The sequence below is a fragment of the Urocitellus parryii genome, chromosome 6 (genome assembly GCF_045843805.1).
Source record: "Urocitellus parryii isolate mUroPar1 chromosome 6, mUroPar1.hap1, whole genome shotgun sequence".
Classification (NCBI taxonomy): domain Eukaryota; kingdom Metazoa; phylum Chordata; class Mammalia; order Rodentia; family Sciuridae; genus Urocitellus; species Urocitellus parryii.
The window spans coordinates 194500751-194517373 of record NC_135536.1 but is presented as its reverse complement, the minus strand read 5'-3'; the positions used below and the strand labels follow the sequence as shown (position 1 = coordinate 194517373).

Sequence of the window (16623 nt, the reverse complement as noted above, 5' to 3'; positions counted from 1 at the left end):
AGCTTGCCCTGGTGCCTCTTTGTCCTGTCCAGAGGCTCTGCAGGGATCAGCTGAGGGGCCCCTGCAAGGCGAGCTCCATCCGCAGCAGATTGTGCAGCCGGCAGCTCAGCGACAGCCTCCAGGTGTGGAGGAGCCGAGGAGGAGGCCACGGGAGACTGCAGCTGGAGAAGCCCGGGGCCTGAAAGCCAGGAGGCTGCCCCAGAGGCCAGACCTCAGCAAAGCTTGAGATGGAAGGGGTCTGAGAGTGGCCAAGTGGAAAGCAGTCAGCAACATTAGAAGACAAGGGACGCTGAGGACATCTCTTGAGCTGGACTGTCCATATACAGCAGCCCCGTCACATGTGGCTATTTATAGTACTTAAAATTAAAGGACGTTTAAAATGCTGGTTTCTCAGTGACTTGGCCACATTTCAAGGGTTCAACCGCCACCTGTGACTGGTGTCTGCCTTGGGGACAGAGCAGGTGCAGCTACTTCCCTCCTCACACAGACTCCTGTTGGACGGAACTGGGCCCCGCAGGCTGGCTCCCGTTTCCCAGGACAAGCCACACAACACCCGGGGGCTGAGTCTCTCCCTCTGCACATTTGGAATGATCCTATTTGGATGTCCAGCTGTTAGGGGAAAGGCGTGGGAAGGCGATTGGAAATGTGGGGGGGAGGTAACAAGTGCACTCTTTTTTTCTTTCTTTCTTTCTTTTTGGGGGTTGAACCCAGGGTTTTGCAAATGCAAGGCAGACGCTTTGCCACTGAGCTGCACCCCAGCACCCCAGCCCCAGGAGCGCATTCTTCTTTATTCATTGCTCTGTTTCTCCAAGTTTCAACAACCAATAGACGTATTTTTTTTAAAGAAGACATTCTCTGAACGTAAAGCTAACATGCTGGCCCAGCTCTTGGGCTCCCCTCTCCTCCTCGGAGCACCCGTAGACGTGTAATTATTGTGTGGCAGAAATTTGAGGCCAGGTCCATTGCTTCCCCCTCACAGCTCACAGAATTTCACCGGGATGTCCATCCGCCGATTTGTTCAACCGCCAAGTTCATTTGTTCAACCGCCAAGTTCATTTACGTGTGGCCGTGATTGAACTCTGCGTTGCCGAGTCTCTGTCCCTTTTTTTCTGGGAAACAATGTACTTTTTCAACCTGCACATATTTTAGTTTTAACAAAGTCTCTCCCACTGAAGATTCCACCTTGTTCTCAGCTGCTTAGTCTTCCGCAGGGACCTCGACCATGTCCTTCCTCTCCAGCACCCCTCTCCTCGGCTTCCTCTTCCTGTCGCTCCCTCTGTCACAACCTGGTTATGGTGTGAGCGCGTCCCCATCCCCTCTCCTCCGAGGGTGGCTGCTTGTCTCTGCTCTCTTCCTGAGCGCTGCATTCCCCGTCCTCCCCTTCCGGGCCCTGCACCTCGCATTCTGAGATCTGGTGCTCTATTTGGGGATCAGGAGGCCATCACCTCTCTGGTGTGTTCACATCTCGGAGGGAACCCCTGCTCCTGCTCCTCCTGCTCCACGGCTGACTCTCCCAGCCTCTATTCTCTGAGGGCTTTCGCTGTGCGTCCCTCTGTCTCTTCATTCTGGGGCCATCCTGGTGAAGGTCCACACTGGCCGCTCCCTACAGAATGGGGGCGGCCTTCCAGGCCCATTTCTTTGTTGGGGGGAAGGTGGGCAGGGCTGCAGGTGTCTACCATTCGCACAGTGAGTCCTGGACCTTTCTCCCCAGAGTCTTCTGGGCTGGGCAGGCGGGGGCCTTGCTGAGCACAACACCAAGGAGGTCCGGCGTGGTGGCTGCCAGCCTTCCTGTTCCCTTGACTCCTGGAGAGAGAACATGGGACCACGGGCCCACGTGTGGCCGCTATCCGTCCCCTCCTTCCCCGGCCCTCTGACTGCCCACTTCTTGCCAAAGGTCTTTGAGCCTCCGGGATCAGCACACCCCGCCTGGGCTGTCACATGTCTCAAGGTCTCTCCTTCCCCCACGGCCGGCCCAGGCTTTCCAGGAAGAGGGAGGCTGGGGACTGGACGGGAAGGGGGAATCCAGTCCTGCCCCAGGTCCAACCCCAAGGCCCTGTCTGCTGGACCTCGCGGGTGGACTGTCCCCTGCTTCCCTGGAAGGTGGCCTCTTTTTCTCCTTTTGTCCCTTTGGTGGCTGTTGTCAGGCTGCTCCAGAGACGGCTGGGACAGAGCAGCCTGTTCTGCCAACTTGAGCCCCGAGAGCCTCCCCTGCGGACTTGGTCATCAGAACCACTGTCCTCTGCTCCCTGTGCTCCCCGGCATGCGGGAAGGAGGGGGCGTGGAGACGTCACCCCAGTCCCCCACTCTCTAGTCAGCGATCCTGGGCTGCTTGGTGAGCTCCCTGCCCTCAGTTTGCCTGATGTAGACACATGACATTGATGCCCGCCTGGGGGACAGAGCTGCTTAATGTAAGATACACACCCCCAGGGGCTGGTACGAGGGAACCCGACAAATGGGCTGTTGTTCTGCTGCATTAATTGTTATGATCATACAGTAACATTATTTTATTATAAATAATACAAGTTCAATTCCTCCAGGCTGGACTTCAAAAATGTAAACCCATGGTTCCCATGGGGGTGGGCGGTTTTGTCCCCCAGGGGAGGTCGTTGATTGTCATGACAGGTGGGAGGTGCTGCCAGCATCTAGTGAACACGCTGGGGCTGCTGCTGACCTCCTGCAGCGCCCAGGTGCCCTCCGTCTGCCATCAAGAATTACCCCCCCCAGTGTCAATGACAATAGTGCTGACACTGAGAAAATCTGTCTGTCTAACCCAAGGGCAGCAGAGGGGAAGGCTGCCCAGAGAAGGAAAGAGGCTTGCCTGAGGCCACCCAGCAAGTCAGAGGTAAAAGCTTCTCTTCTCTTTCCTCATTAAGAGGTGATGGTCCCGAGCTTTTCAGGCCGCAGTGGTTGGGAGCCCAGCTGGCACTAGGGCACGGCACCCCATGACCCTCACAATGAGCCCCCCCTGAAGCCTGGTCCTGCCCTGATCCTGCCCTGTTGGGAGCAAGGACAGGGTGAGTGGGGCAGGGGCGGTGGTGGCCACAGTCCCTGAGCAGCCCTGTTCACGTCCACCCACCCAGACACATGGCCCAGGGTGTGAGTGCCTTGCAGGAAGCCTTATAATCCCCCCACGTCACCCCCAGCCTCTCTCGCTTAGCCCACGTCACCAAGGGATTAAAGTTTGTAGGCAAAACACGAGGAGCAGGGGGCAGGGGAAGTGCCGCGTCAGGCGGTTAATTTTTGAGCTGGGGACTGGCTTCCAGGTAGGCTCCAGGCTGCTCTGTCCCCACCACCCCTAAGCTTGCCCTCTGCCCATGACAGGGAGGATAGAGGGGCGCGTCCTCTGCAGGGCTGGGGGCAGAGCTCTCAGGACACTCGAGGGCAGGTTCCCTCCGGCCCTGCTCCCTGGGCTGCTGCAGACACTCCTGTCACGCACTGGCCTGCGACCAGGCTCTGGGAGGTACCGGAGACCCCACGCAGGTTCAGGCCGGACCTGAGGGGGCAGGCCTGGGGCCAGCGGCCTCAGCCGTACCTCCCGCTGCCACCTGAGCGCACAGGGCCAGCTGGAGGCCCTGAGCTCTGACCTCTGGCAAGGAAGAAGCCACACCTTCCACCTCAGGGGTCCCCTCGCCAGCCCTGCCCAGGCTGGGCCCTCTGAGCCAGCAGGGTCTGAAGCCCCGCGGCTGTCAGTCACTACTGCTGTGCCCTCTTGGCCAGGTCACTTCTCCCATCTGACCGCTTGGCCCTCTGAGTCTCCCTGTCTCATCCGTAAGTGGGAATGCGTGGTGGACCAGGGCAGAGGCCGCCGGAGGAGACGACGAGGCCACAGGGAGCTGGGTGACACCAGGAGCATTTCTCCCCCCGCCTCTCAAGCAGCTGTCCCCGTCACCTGGTGCCATACCACTGCTGTGCAAGGCCGTCACACGCGGAGCACTGATTAGGCACCGGGCATGGTTCCGAGGGTTCCTTTGTTACACACCCACATCCGTGGCCACCGGGTAGGGTGTTGGGCGTACTGTGGCTCGGGCCGCAGGAGGACTTGCTCAGGGCCACTGTGCCTCAGTGTGGGCGTCCAGGGGTCACAAAGCCAGCCTTCATGGAGCGCCCACTCCGCCCAGGCGCCAGGCAGGCGTGACCTGCACTCGCCCACTGGCTCATCTCAGCCACCTGCTCAGAAATAAGAAGACTGGGGCCCGGGGGCTGGTGGCCTCTGCCCACGAGTGCACTCTGACAGGGATGAAGCCAGGATCCCACCCGAAGGTCCGTGCCCAGAGCCCTGGTCTGGCCTCAGGGCCCTCGTGGTCAGCAAAGAGGAGGAGCAGAGGGAAGGCAGCTGCTGGCACTGCTCACAGAGGACAGGGGGAGCTGCCCGGTGACCTCTGAGCCAGCCCCCTCACCCCACCCCTGCTCTGTGGGATGTCAGACCCTGGACTCATTAGCAGATGTTGTGACAAGTTCAAGTTCACGGAGCCATTCATTAAAAGTGCTCCTGGGCAGTCTGCGCCCCGGGGCTGCCCGGCTCACTAATCATTACCAGCCTGGCAGGGCAGGGACCGGGCAGGGGCGGCCCAGGACCACGCTGCCTGGCTCAGCGCAGCGGGACACATCGTCTTTGGGAAAAAGAAGCTGACTCACTGTGTGACCTTGGGCAGCTCCTCGGCTCCCCGTGGCCAAGCCTCCCTCGTCCAGCGGCTCCTTCATGCTCACGCGTGAGGGGGCGTCCAGAGCTCACCCCTGCAGGCCTGGCCGAGGGGCCTTCCTCGGGTTGGAGGGAAGCCAGTCTGCAGGCCTGGATGGCGCGGGCCTTTCCATCTCACCGAGGCCCTGGGATCCACCTCATTTCTCTGGGGGAGGACCAGGGTCCTGGGAAGGGCCATGGTGAGGAGAGGAGGACCCTCTGCTGCCCCTGGAGCACTCACCACGCTCCCACCTCAGCCCGTGGCACTCGCTGCTCCCGCTGCCCGGAGGCCCTTCCTCTCTACATCTCCGGCTGCTCCGCTCCTTCAGGCCTTTCTCAAAAGCTCCTTCCCAGTGGCACCTCCGACCCTAGAACGGCACTGTCTCTGTCCCTGGGCCCCTGCCACCTCCCACCACAGCATCGCGGGACGCGCTGCAGACCACACTCCCCCCATGTGCCTTGGCTCTCTGTGTCCCTCCAGGACGTCGGCTCCACTGGGCAGTGACTCGTGGCTGAGTTCACGCTCTGTCCCCTAGAAGGGCAGCTGGTGCCTCGCAGGTGCTCGGGTAGTAGTTCTGACTGACGTCTTGGCCCCTTGTGACAGTCCTGGCACACGGGCACAGGCAGAGATGGCCGTTCTTAATCCACAGCCAACTGGGACACGCTGATTAAGCACCTTCTGTGTGCCGAGAACCGCGAGCAGGGTGGACGCACTATTCACCTTCTCTGTGGGCACAGGCTTGGCTTCCTTCGAGGCAGGCAGGCCGCGTGACCCGTGAGGAAACCCCGGCTGGCGATGGCAGCACCGCGTTCCACCCGCGGAGCCACACGCGGCCCCCTGAGCTGCCTGCTGCAGCCTGTGCCCTCTGGGATGGGCCCTGCCCTCTGCATTCCTGGTCGGCCACCATCTACCCCCCGCCCGCCCAGCTGGCCCTGCTGCCGAGGCCTGGCCTGGGGGTCGCCAACTCCACTTGACCCTGAGCCTCAGCGTCCCCTGGCTCTGGGATTTGGGCCGAGATTAAGAACAGGAGCCTTCTCTGAGGTGTCCTCTGAATGAGCACCGTGTCACCAACCGTCCCCACACCTCTGGGAGACACGCTTCTTTCCATTCTCTGGGGGGAGGGGAATCTAGGGCCTAAGACCACTGAGCCGGAGGTCCGGGAGCACGTCCGACCGCGGTTCCCCCGGGGCTCAAGTGCAGAGCAGACGACCCACGCAGCCAGCTGCGGCCCTGAGCAGTTCAGGCCCAGGAGGCCCCCTCGCCAGGTCCCAAGGGCAGCCGCAGCGTCCCGTCTTATAGACGAGGACGCCAAGGCACAGGGAGGACAAGGGGCGTGTCCAGGTCGTGCAGCCAAGAGGTGGGAGGCAGGCCTGGGGTCTGGCGCTGGGGCCTGTGCTCACCCCCTGCCCCGCCCCAGGGGGCAAGTCTGGGGACAGCCGCGAAGCAGGCCCCTCTTCCCGAGAGGGAGGGCCCTGGTCTGTGCCGCTCACAGCAGGAGAGGCCTGGAGGAGGCAGGCGCCCGGCCGGCCTCCCTGCAGCAGGCGAGAGTACCCAGAGCCGGCCGTGGGCTCCCCAGAGCCCAGCAGAGGGGCCACAGGCAGCCGCAGGTCAGGCTGGCCAGGCTCCGCAGGCCTGCACCCTACAGTTCCAGCCCCAGATGTCCTCGGCACAGAGAAGGCCTCGCCAGCCCCAGGTGAGGGCTCCTGGCTGTTTCCAGCCCTGTCCAGAGAAGCCCGATGGGGCAGGTGGCCGAGGAGCCAGGGGACCTCTGCCCCAACTCCAGCCCCGGAGCCAGCAGCTCCCCGTGCCAGGCAGGAGAGAAAGGTGCCGGGACACCCAGGCCCAGGGTGGGACAGGCCTTCTTTGGTCATTTCCCACCCCAGGGAAGGCGGCTGTCCAGGGGCCAGAGGGCAGAGGGCAGAGGGCAGGCGGAGCCCGGAGCTGGCCTCTGAGCCCGCAGTGCTCTGGCCAGTCTGGAAGACTCCCCTCTCCCAGCCCTTCCCTGGGCCTCCCTCCGCTGCAGCCCATGCCCCCCAAGCACCCCACTCTGCAGCCCCAGCTTCCCCACAGCAAAGAGGGCTGCACTGTGCCGCCCCCAGCCTCGCTGCAGAGATGGGCAGCCGGGGCCCCCTCCACGGTGGAGGGTGTTCGCCGACCCACCAGAGGCCGGCAGCACCCCACCCTGGGATGTCACGATCGGAATGGCCTCAAGTGGCCAGATGTCCCCTGGGACCAACATGAGAGGCCCTGACCCGGGCCTTGTCGGTGCAGCCAGAAGCCCAGCGCCGCGGCGTCCATGGGCGACATGTGGGGGTGCCCTGAAAGCCCCGCGGGCCACTGGACACCTGCCTCATCAACGAGGAAACGAGGCGCAGGGGGTGGAAGACTGGCCACGGCCGCGCACTGGGTATGGCCAGGACTTGAGCCCCGTCTCCTCCAAGGCCTGAGCCCTCGCCCGCTCCTGGACGCCTGCCCCGTGTCTGGATGGCACCTCTCCCCACCGCCGGCCAAGGGGGAGCTGAGCCTTCAGCGAGGCCGGCCCGACGCCAGCCCAGCCCCCTGCCATGGCTGTGCGCTGCCGCCCGAGGCCCCACCTCCTGGGCCTCGGCCTCTGCATCTGTGAGGTGGGCCCACCTCCCTGGACCTGCAGGGACACACCAGGCCAGAGTGTGGGTGTCTGTACCCCAGCTCTGATGCCCTCCCGCCACGGGCGCCTGGGCAGGCAACTGACTCCTCATCTGCGTCTGCCTCCTGATGCCAGCCCCTGGCCACGGAGTGGCAGGAGCTCAGTGAAGTGTGTGGAACCGCAGCCGGCCCTCAGGGAGTGCAGAGAGGGTCAGCTGGATTCCTAGGGTCCCTCTGGGACAGAGGAGGGGCATGGACAAGGCCCGTGCCCAGGCAGGCTCAAGTTCACTTCCCGCAGTGCCAGGGACCAGCACCTGCCCTCGGGGGCTTGAGGAGGTGAAAGCACACTCCAGCACAGCAAGGGGACAGGGAGGGGCCTGGCTGGGGGAAGGGCCATGTCTCTATCAAGACGGTCACTGCCCCCCCCTCGTGGGGATTTCAGGGACAAGTGGACAGAGCAGTGCCCCTTATTATGCCGACAACGGCAGCAGAGCCGCCCTTGGCTGGCACCGGGTCAGGTGGCCCAGTGGGCCCAGCAGGGACGTTGGTCCTGCACACTGCATGGCCGAGAGGCAGCTGAGGCTCCCGGGGCAGCGTGGCCCTGTGTCTCCAAGACCCTGACCCACCTCCGGCAGCGAGAGTGGCCGGGAGCCTCCGACCTGCTCCAGGCCCCAGGCAGGCCCCGCCCTAACCGGGGCCGACTCTGTGCCTTCAAGGTCTGGGGGTGTCAGAAAGCCCTGCTCACCGGCCAGAGGGCACTGTCCCGGAGTCGGTCAGGAAACGGGATCTTGCTCCCTGCCGCTTGGCGGGACCACGCGGGCCTGTTTACACACCTGCAGGAGCAGGGAGCCCGGAGGGCTGGCAGGGCCTCAGAGGAGCACAGGGTCCTGTGCCCGCTCGGGAAGGGGCAGCGGGCCAACCTGCAGGGAGAACTCGAAGGGGGCCATCTGGGGGCTCTGGGACCACCCGCCCGGCTGGCAGAGGGTGACAGGTCCCTCCAGCCCTCTCTCCCAGCTGAAAACACTGACCTCAGCCCAACGCTCCACGATTTGGGCTGCAGCCTGGGGCTCTGGAGAGCACAGTGCTCTGAAATCAGAACCTGCCTTCAAATCCAGACTCGTCCATGCAAGTGCTGAGTGCCTACTGCGTGTTAGACGCTGTTCTAGGTCCTGGGGGCCCTGTCCTTACATTGCCCACAGCCTGGTGGGAGAGGCAGAAAATTCTTGTTTGAGATTGGGAATACATCCCTGAAGGCAGTAAGGCAGAGATGTTTCAGGAAGAGGTTTGTGCAGTGAGGAGGGCAAGCGTGCTGGCGAAGAAGTCGGTGAGGAGCTAAGACCCAAATGAGCAGAGGCCAGCCATAGAAGACAGGAGGCCAGGGTCATCCAGGGAAGGTAAGTGCAAAGGCCCTGGGGCAGGTGTGGTCTTGGCCAGTCTGAGGAACAGAGGCCTGTGAGGCTGAGGCATAGTGAGAGGAGAGTGCAGGACGCTGAACTAAGTTTTGTGTCTGATGCTCTGACACCCGCAGGTGCTGCGCCTCCAGGGCTGGCCAGTTCCTAGAGATCCCAACCCACTCGTCTACAAGTGCTGCTTTCAGAACCCAACGAGCCCGAGCCCACAGTCCTAGGCGCACACTCCAGGCCATTTTCCAGCCGCCCTCATCACCCGGGAAGCCCTGTGGGCGCCCGTGGGCAGCGCTCCCCGCCCACCCTGGGCCTGCCTGCCTGGCCTCGAGCCTCCACTCCTGCCATGAGCCCTCCAGGGCCTCGCCCACGGCTCCCACTCCTCCACCTCCCACCAACGGGTGTGGGTGCCTCGGGACCCAGGCCGTCTGCAGGGGTCCGTGAGTCTGACGGGCGCGCTCCCCCTCCCCCGCTCCCCTCCCCCTCCCCGTGGCAGCCAAGTCTGTGCAGGGACTCTGAGGAAGGTCCAGGGGCCAGGCGGGCAGGAGGCAGATCACACAGGCCCCAGGGGCCTTCTGCCTCCCACCCACAGGGCCCTGGCTCTGCGGCTCCGACCGGCCTTGCTCCCTCAGGGCCACCTCTCTGGGATGCGGTCAGGACCAGCCAGGTCGCCCACGAGGCACAGCACCCTGTGCACTTGGCAGCACTCAGCAGCGGTGGCTGGGGCCAGCTCAGTGGGTCAGTGAGCGGGGGACTCCTCCCTCCCGCCTGCGGCTCCGGCTCTTCAGGAGCCCCTCACCCCATCCTCAGCAAAGTCAGCCGGGGCCAGGGGCTCTCTGGGGGCCAGCCCCACCCAGAGCATCACGGTCACCCACAGCTGTCCCTGCCCTGGCCCGGCCCTCTTCCCAGCTCTTGAGTCAGCTTCCTATTGTTCTCAGAGGGGGCGGACTCAGCGTCTCAGTGCAGGAGGCACGACTGGGGAGACTTGGCTGGGAACCGTTCCCACAGCTGCCCTCTGCCCTCTGCCCTCTGCCCTCAGATTCCTCACTGGGCAAATGCAGAAACAAGACAGAGCTGGGCTCGGCGGTGCACACCTGTGATCCCAGCGACCGGGGAGGCTGAGGCAGGAGGATTGCAAATCCAAGGCCAGCCTCAGCAACACAGAAAGGCCCTAAGTAACTGCAAGACCCTGTCTCCAAATAAAGTATATGAAGGGCTGGGTGCGCTCAGTGGTCAAGCGCCCCTGGGTCCAGCCCCAGAAGTGAAACCCAGGGCTGGGGAGGCGGTCCCCAGGTAAAGCGGCCCTGGGTTCAACCCCGGCACCACACCAACAAAACAAAGAACCAGCAGAGCGAAGCCAACGCCCAGGAGCAGGCAGCTTCTCCTTGGGGCTGCAGCGGGGATTCGCGAGGAAATGCGGGTCAGGACCTGGGCACGAGACCCACCTTTGTTTCTCTCTGTGACACGCATTTATTGAGCACCCACTATGTGTGGGACTGAAGACCCGATGATGAACCAGACAAAAGAACCGCTGCTCGCGGAGCCGCACCGCAGGGACACACAGAGCGGCTGACAGGCCATCAGGCTAACGGCTCAGGGGGGCAGGTGGAGGGAAAGGTCCTGAAGGAAAACAGGGCGGAGAGTGGAGCGGCTTCACTTCCCTTTCTGATGGGGCCCAGACACGCAGGGAGGTGAGCTCTCAGCTGGGGTGAAGGAAGTGGGGGCGAGGACCGTGGGCATCTGGGGGACGGCAGAGCAAGGGCCCTGGGTGACGGGCAGCCTGGGCTGATTCAGGAGCTGCAGGAAGGCAGCTGGCGGGGTGGAGGGAGAGGGAGGTGGGTCACGGGGCAGGGCCCGGGGTTCTTCCTCAGCCATCGGTCAACGCCCGCTTCTCCTCCCTTGGTGACTCCAGTGACCTGAAGAGAACTGAGTGCCCCAGGGCAGCGCCAGGACGCAGGCCCGAGACCCCAGCAGCTCGGGAGGCTGAGGCGGGAGGCATTTCAAAGCCAGCCAGGCCCATTAGCCAGGTCCCGGCTCAGAAACGTTTTTGAGAGGGCTGGGTGCAGAGTGGTGACGCGCTGGCCCAGCACGGGCAAGGCCCTGGATTCCATCGCCGGAGAAACAACTTCTGTGTCTCTGAGAAGTGGCTTTTCAAATAGGAACTTACTTATTTTTTATCACAAAACCCAGTGAGGAAAGACGGTGGATACGTCCATTTTTTCAGGTGGGTAATGGATTCAGAGAGGTCCAGACACTCTTCCCGAATCACACAGCTCATCAGGTAGAGGCCAGAGACGACCTCATACCCAGAGACATCCCCAGCCTGGACCTGTTCCAACCTAGCACCTCCCTCCTGAACAGGCGAGTGCGTCCCAGGAACAGGGGCCCATGGGACGGGGCCATGTGACCCTGGGCAAGTAGCACTTGGGAACTCAGGGCCAAAAGTGAGGCTCCACTTCCCCCAAGCCCTCCTCGTTCATTCCCTGTCGCTCCTGCAACAAACGACCCCAAGAATCACGACCTATAGCACCCAGGCTCCCGCAGGGCAGGCCGGAGGCCGGAAGTTGGGAATCATGTCCACCAGGCTAAAGTCCAGGGCCAGCGGGCAGGTGCCTCGGGAAGCTGCCGCAGAGGACCCAGCCTGGCCACGTCACCCTCCGCTCAGCCTCTGACTCCTGCCGCGCCCTCCCGTGAGGACCCTGGGGAGGCTCCAGGTCCAGCCAGACCGTGCACAACAGTCTCCCTGCGGCGGGGTCACATCAGGAGGCTCTTCTTTCTATCTGAGGTGACAGTGACAGCCATCGTGCAGAAGGGGACACCGGGAGCTGGGCGGGCACCGACCTCCGGAGTCCCCAGCCAAGGTGCACCCCTGCAGTGGGTCCAGAATCGGGTGTGGAAGACCCGAGGCCACGAGGCCCGTGGAGGAGCAGGAAGGGACCAGGCCCCTCCTGCCCAGCTGCCCGCCCCCTTCAGTCCACACAGAGCCCCGTGCCCTCCCCGAGCTCCTCCCTGTGCCCAGCAAGGGGCAGGCCCAGCCCTGGGCTCCAGATGGGCAGCAGCCAGGAGCCCGAACTAACCAGTGCTGGGCGTCACTTGTCGCCGGTTTGTGTCTAGCCATCATTCACGACCCTGGCTTGATGCCAACAGAGAATCTCCTTTTAAGTTCAGCACATTTAGATTTTTTTTAAAGGAGGGGGACAGCAAGATGTTGATGTTAAAAAAAAATTAAAAACGGTAAATCACAGTAATGTGACTAAGTGATTGAGGGGAAGGGGATCAGGGAGAAACCATGTGGGTGGCACAGGACGACGGAAATCCAATCGGGCTCTGCTCCACGAGACAAATGTCCCGTCTGAGCTCCCTGGGGTTCAACGAGATGATACAAGTTAAAAGCCCAGGCGGCGTCTGGTCAGAGAAGTCACCTGCTCCATGCAGCAGGACTGCCAGGTTTTTTCTGAGAAACTCGCATGAGGGCCTCTCAGAACCTGGCTGCTCTGTCCTCCAGAACTAAGAGGGGAAGGTGACTGAAGAAACTGAGTAGCTGTGTGGCCTCGGGAACACTGCCTGACTTCTCTGTGCCTCACTTTCCTCATCTATAAAAACACAAAGATGATCATCGTTGCTACTTCTCAAGGTTGTGAAGGGTCAATGAGCTAAAATGTGAAGGACGAGGAAAACAACAAGTCAGACGGGGCAGAGTGGGGCGATGAGGAGGAGGAGGGCCATCCCCCCCTTGCACGGGGGCACAGCGTTGGGAAACGTCTCTCTATCTTCTCTGAATTCTCGTGACAGCCCTCTGGGCAGCTGAGAATCCTCTGCCCCTCACCAGCGAGGAGACTGAGGCTCAGAAACTCAAAGTCTCCAGCCCAGGAGGCCCGCCCCCACCCCGTCCCCGTTCACAGCCAAGACCAGCCCTCCTCAGCCCCCCTCGGCCCAGGTGACCCTCCCTGTCCCTTCTCAGAGCCACCCTCCCCATCTGTGACACGGGAGCCTGCCACGTTCTCCAACCACAAGCTGAAAGTCGAGGTGACAGTGCAGGCACCACAGATGACATTCCACGGGGCCATCACTTGATAACGAGGTGGAGACCGGGAGGCCCAGACAGGGACCGTGACTTGCCCCAGGCCACAGGGCCAGCATGTGGGGTGGGAATCCACTTCTGATTTCAAAACCTCAGAACTAGGGACAAAATGACAGTTTCCCTGGTCACCAGCTGCTGGGAATCAGGCAAATGTGGGAAGTGGGCCTCTGACCTACAGGAGCTCCGCAGCCTCTACCAAGAGTCCCGTCCCAGGACAAGCCTGCGGGAGCCTCTCGCACACCTCTGTGCAGACAGACAGTAGAGGTGGGTCAGCTCACACCGAGGCGCGGTTGGCATGGGCAGGCAGGCCCGTCAGCCTTGCTGGCCTCGGCAAGGCCCCTGGATCAGTGTACAACCTGCACAACATCCTGTAGCAGCCCTGTCTAGCACATCCCGACTCCCTCCACTCGGAATGTCCTTGGAGTCACCTGCGAGTGCCCACTGTCAAGGACTCATCTTGGCCAAATGTTCAGCAGGGCTTCATTTGCTCTCGGTGGTGCAAGGCGAGAAAGGGAGCCAGACTTTGCGAACTCATGGGGCTGACGCGTCTTTGCAAGCCTGTCTAACCGTCCATCTCTGCCTGCTCCCTAGGGCCCATGTTGTGCAAGGCCACTCCCCAAACCTCCGACTCCCCCGATGGCCACACTTGAAAAACGTGGAGTCAGCAGCATCCTGACGTCCTGAGCAGCTAGCATTCTTTGGGGTAGGAGCCAGGATCCCCAGTGGGGCTGGAGATTCCAGCCTCTGCACCTCAGGTCCTTCCCTTCCTCCTGGCCACGTCCTCCCTGCTGGCCACGTCCAGGCCAGAGGACATAGTGTAAGAACACTCTCTGTGCCTGCACTGGCTTGACCACAGCTCCCTGCAGACCAGACCAGCCCTCTCTGGACCACACTTACCCCTAGAAATCACAGAGCTGGAAAACCAGGCCCAGGGAGGACGGTCCCGCCTCAGCACCCAGCAAGCAGCAACGCTGGCCTCTCAAGCCCCCTTCCTGATCTGGTATCTGGCATTTCTCAAAAGTTTGTAGGACCCAGGTGCAGTGGCGCCCACCTGTGATCCCCGAGCTCTGAAGGCAGAGGCAGGAGGAGCGTGAGTTCAAAGCCAGCCTCAGCGACTCAGATGCCCTCAGCAACTCAGAAAGAAAAAGGGCAGGTGTGTGGCCATGGTGGAGATCGCCCTGGGTTCAGTCCCAGCACCAAACAAAACAGACTTCCTAGGAACCCGGATGTACAAGACGCCTGCCCTGGAGGCTGCGGAGAGGCGCAGCAGTGGCCTTCTGGTGTTGGGGATGAAGCCGGCGCTGCAGGCACTTACGTCGGAGACACACTGCAGAGCAAGACTATTTTTAAGGTAGATCACCAGCGTTTGGCGAGGCCATCATGGGGAGGGTCTGGTTAAGATGACAGTCTTGTGGCTTCCCGTGCAGAGCAAACCCAGTTTTGCAATAAAAACAGCAATATTCCTTAAGGGCACACTTATTCACATTGGACATCAGATTGAGAAACATGTCACTTCTTAATGTCCAAGAATATATGTGGGGGAGGGGGCTTCGGGTATGTCATCAGAAATTTTGAAGGAGGCTAGAACTTTCCACCCCAAGCACCCAGGAGAAGGTGCTGGTTTGTCAGTCACTTAAAGAAGCAGTGACATCTAGGGCCAGACAGAGGGTTCCCTCCAGGGAACTGCAGGAAACAGGAGTGGTTCCTACTGAATCATAACCAAGGAGAGTGGTTAAACTACAACCTCTGCTCTCCAGCTTTGGACCAGCTGTTCAACTTTGGGCAGGTGACCTAACCTTGCTGAGCTTCTGTTTCCTCACTCGTCAAATAGGGTCTCAAAAAGCAGCTGCCTCCTTGGTTTTTTGGACATCATATGGGACAGTGCCTGAGGAGCTCGGTCCAGCACGGAGCCAGCGGAGTTCAGCATTGAAAAGCGCTCCTTTTGGTAGGGGTGGCTGGCGCATTCACTGTCACGGTTCCCTGCTACCCACTCGTGTGCGTTGGGGACAGAGGAGTCCTGCAAAACTAGTGAAGCTTAAACCTCACGGCCACCCCCAGCTCCGTGCTGAATTTCGTTTTTGTAAGTGTGTGTCATTTTTCTTCAAGAGATCCCAGAGTTAGTACAGGCTTTTGACCTCATGACACATGGACACCATCTTGCAGAGACGGGTCAGGGACGGACGCGGGGGTTCCTCTCTTCTTCCTCAGTCTCTGGGGGGCCTCGGGACAGCAGCACTGGCCCAGCCTCTCCTTCCCAGCAGGTTCCAGCCGGCCTCAGTCAGCGGCCCACGCCACCCCTCCCGTTGCTCCCCAGAAGACAGGGAGGTGACCACCCCAGTTTAAAGGCCAGAAAAGCGGGACCCAGGGAAGAGAGGAGCTCGGCTGAGGTCAGAAGGGGGCTGAGGCGGGCTGGCTTTCGCCCGGGCAACCTCAGACTTGTACATCATTTATTTTCTGGTTTTCACGTCAAGAGAGTCCGACAGCTAAGACTCGTCCACACCACTGTCCTGGGTCTCCCGGCCACCACCAGGTGCCACCTCCTTACTCCTGTACCAAGGAAGGGCCGCTTCCTTCAGACGGCTCCCCTGGCTCTCAGCTGGGCAGTGCTGGGTAAGGCACCACGGAGACACCTTCTCTGTACCTCGCGCGGCATCCCCGGGAGGAGCGGTGAAGCCATCTCTTGGAGTAGGAACTCTGTCTTCCACAACGGACGATGGGTTGGCACAGGCGAGGGACCCAGGAGGGGCCGGGTACCCTCTCCCTCCAGCCCCCAGCATGCCCATTTCCTCTCCACCTCAGCTGCAGCCTTTGATCTTCTAGAGTTACTTTCTTTGAAATCTGGGGACAAGCCAGGGGGCAAATCCCTAGGTAGTCACTGGCTGTGTGACTCTGAGGCCACTTCTCTCTGGGCCTTGGTTTCTACCTCTGGAGAGTGGTGTAATAGCCTTCCCCCTCTGGGGGCCTCTGAAAGGGTTTTAAGATGATGCACCTGAGGCACTCATTAAATCTGCCCCTGTCACCAAAGGACCTGGTGCAAAGGAAAGGCCAGCAAGCATGTATTAGGCACTTACTGTGCACCAGGCTATTGGAAGAGATTCACACACATTGCCTCATTTAAAGTCACCACTAGGCCACAGGTTGACACTATCACCCCCCTGTTTTTACGGGAGTTTACTTGAGAGAGGTTGAGTGACTTGCCCAGGCCACCCACCTTGGCATTCCTTGGGCGTTCATGGTCACCGGGGGAAATGTGCAGGCAGCATGGCCAAGCGCCAGTTAGAGTTCGGAACAGAAATCATCCCGCGCAGCCTGGAAAGGGCCCGAAGGCCGCTCTCCAAAGAGCAGGAGAAATACCCCGGGAAGCGGAGCGGGCCTTCCCAGAGTGCGAGGCAGGCCAAGGGAGAGGATCGCGGCCGCGACAACCTGTCGGGACGAGGCGCGGCGGGTCGCGCGGGCGGGTGGGAGGGTTACCTTGGGCGGCAGGGCGAAGACCACCGGCAGCAGCGCCAGCGGCGTGAGCAGCAGCACCAGCAGCCGCCGGGCGCTCCACACCTTCTTGGCCAGGGCCGCCAGCGCCGCCATCCGCGCGATCCCCAGCGCCCCGGCCGGCCCGACTGCCCCGCGGGGCCCGGGCGCCGGCTTAAAGCCCGGAGGAGGGTCCGGGGAGGGGACTGCGCCGGCCGCGTCCCGCCCTCGCTCTCCTCCTCCCCGCGGGCGGCCGGGCGCAGGAGCGCGGCGAGCGGAGCCGGGGGACAGGGACCCAGCTGTGCAGGCGCCTGGCCTCGGGTGGAAGCCTCGCAGCTTCGCAGCGGTGTCCCGGGACAGCTGGCCCGAC

The 16623-nt window shown here is 61.8% G+C and overlaps 1 protein-coding gene across 1 annotated transcript in view; it reads right to left on the bottom strand.

Moving 5' to 3' along the window:
• Slc13a3 (solute carrier family 13 member 3) overlaps window positions 1–16381 on the bottom strand; it is a 62695-nt gene extending 46314 nt beyond the window's left edge. Inside the window, exon 1 of the mRNA XM_026390980.2 lies at window positions 16260–16381. Within this exon, the coding sequence (XP_026246765.2) occupies window positions 16260–16370 (111 nt within the window). The 5' untranslated portion in view covers window positions 16371–16381. The remainder of the gene's footprint in view (window positions 1–16259) is intronic.
• Between the last annotated feature and the right edge of the window lie 242 nt (window positions 16382–16623).